The sequence below is a fragment of the Stenella coeruleoalba genome (assembly GCF_951394435.1).
Source record: "Stenella coeruleoalba genome assembly, chromosome: 5".
Lineage (NCBI taxonomy): Eukaryota > Metazoa > Chordata > Mammalia > Artiodactyla > Delphinidae > Stenella > Stenella coeruleoalba.
This window is the reverse complement of record NC_137150.1, coordinates 91775872-91777944: the sequence shown is the minus strand read 5'-3', so window position 1 is coordinate 91777944 and position 2073 is coordinate 91775872. Positions and strand designations below refer to the sequence as shown.

Genomic DNA, 2073 nt, shown 5'->3' with positions numbered 1-2073 from the left:
TCTCCCTTCCCCACACATATATGCAAATAACCCAGAATATTCTTTGGAACCTGAAGAAGGAAGGAAGGAAGGAAGTGAGGGAGGGAGGGAAGGAAAGGGAAAGGGGATGGGAAAGGGAAAGGGAAGGGAAGGAAGGAGGGAGGAGGGGTCCAGTTTGGCTGAAAGTCATGCCTTTCCCACATTCTACCACCAGCTATAGAGAAAGTTATTGCTGTATTTGGGATTACCAACTATAACTTAATATCTTTAAAAAAAAGAAATTCAACTATTGAATTAAACTCTAAATTTACCATTTTTTTAAATCGGTCTTAAATGAGTATTACTGTAGATAAGCACAGCCCAGTAGAAATATCTGTGAGGATGGAAATCCTCACTGTCCAATACGGCAGCAATTAGCCACGTGTGCTTATGCCTACTGAGCTTTTGAAATGTGATTATAGTTTAACTGAGGAGCTGAATTTTTAATCTCTTTAGATTTAAACTTAAATAGCCACCTATGGGTAGTGGCTACTGTACTGGACAGCACAACTTTACATTTTAAATACTTTGAAGGCCGGGCCTTTGTAAATGACTTCATCACTCACTGAGCCCTGCGCAAGGTGGACCTCATGATAAATACTCATTAGCTGCTAAGTAACCCTGGAAAGATTCAGTAATCATAACAACAGAAATAAGTGTAGGAGTGAGCACTCGCGTGGCTGATGGAGGCCGGAGGAGGCAGTGACTGCTGGGAGGAGAGCGTAAGGTACCGGCATTCCGGGTAAAGGGGTGCAGTAAAAGATACACATTATTGAAAAATGACATTTTAATTTAAGGCTCAAGATGGAAAATCATAAACCAGATGGTACTGTCAAGAAGAACTTAATTGAAATCATAACCAGAAAAATTAACCAACTTCCAAAAGCAGAAAGGAATCTGCTTGAAAATGGATCAACATATATTGGACTTAACGCTGCCCTCTGTGGCCTAATAGCAAATAGTCTCTTTCGATGCATCCTACATGTGACACAGGCTCGTGTAGCTGCTGGCTTACCAATGGCAGTGATCCCGTTTTTGACGGTACACGTATCTTACAAAGGTTTAGTAAGTTTACCTTTGACTACAGGTGATTTACATTGTGAAACCTGTACCATCACACGAGGTGGACTGGTTGGTCTTGTTTTTGGTGGCCTGTACCCTGTTTTCTTGGCTATCCCTGTGAATGGTGACCTAGCAGCCAGGTATAGCTCAGCCCTGCTACCCAAGAAAGGAAACATCTTAAATTACTGGATTAGGATTTCTAAGCCTGTCTTTAGAAAGATGTAATTTCCCATTTTGCTTCAGACTGGGTTTGCAGCATACCTTGGGTCTAGACAATATAAACTACTTATAAAGGCTCTTCAGTTACCTGAACCTGACCTAGAAATTCAGTGATGGTTAAGCAAATCTGTACACAAAAATAAAACTGTAAAAATAAAAAGAAAATAAAAAAAAGAAATAAGTGGATAGCCAACTAGAATAAGTCACTGTAAATTTAAATAGTTCTTACTTTAATTGCATAGGAAAATAGAATATATTCCAGTCATATCCACTAACATAGCATAAGGTATTTTTAACTCATTGCAAAGTTGATAAAGAAGACCATAAGGTTTTCTCCTTGAGAGCTGTAGGCTGTGGTTTACCATCAACTTTTCAGGGCATGAGGCCAAATGCAGAGCCAGAATCAAGTTCTATGGATTCTTTATTAATGTTTCACTTGGAATTCTGAGTTCTTTCTTGCCACACTGTCACTATATATGTCACAATGGTTTTTCCATCTCTCCTAAGGCTCAGACCCTTTGTTATATATGAATTTCTAACAGCATTTTAGTACAAAGTGTCTATTGCAAGATATCTTATGAGATTTGTTTTGGTGGCTCAAAAGAAACGAAGGAACATTGGTTTCTATTATGACCATACATTTAACCTAAATTTGAGTGGAAATATAAGCTGCTATTTTGAAAAAGAAAAAGAAGCAATGTATAACTCTATTTCAAAACTTCCTTCTAGTCACTTGGAATTGCACGTTGGGCACCAGGATCCTCACCATCACAC

At 38.7% G+C, this 2073-nt stretch overlaps 1 protein-coding gene across 1 annotated transcript; it reads left to right on the top strand.

Annotated features, from left to right (window-relative positions):
- Positions 1 to 719: 719 nt before the first annotated feature.
- LOC307187133 (transmembrane protein 126A-like) lies at positions 720 to 1413 on the top strand (the record flags this gene model as incomplete). Its single annotated transcript, XM_079922891.1, is given in 2 exon segments — positions 720 to 1302; positions 1306 to 1413. Coding segments are annotated over 2 exon segments (588 nt in total). The 5' UTR covers positions 720 to 822.
- Positions 1414 to 2073: the final 660 nt, after the last annotated feature.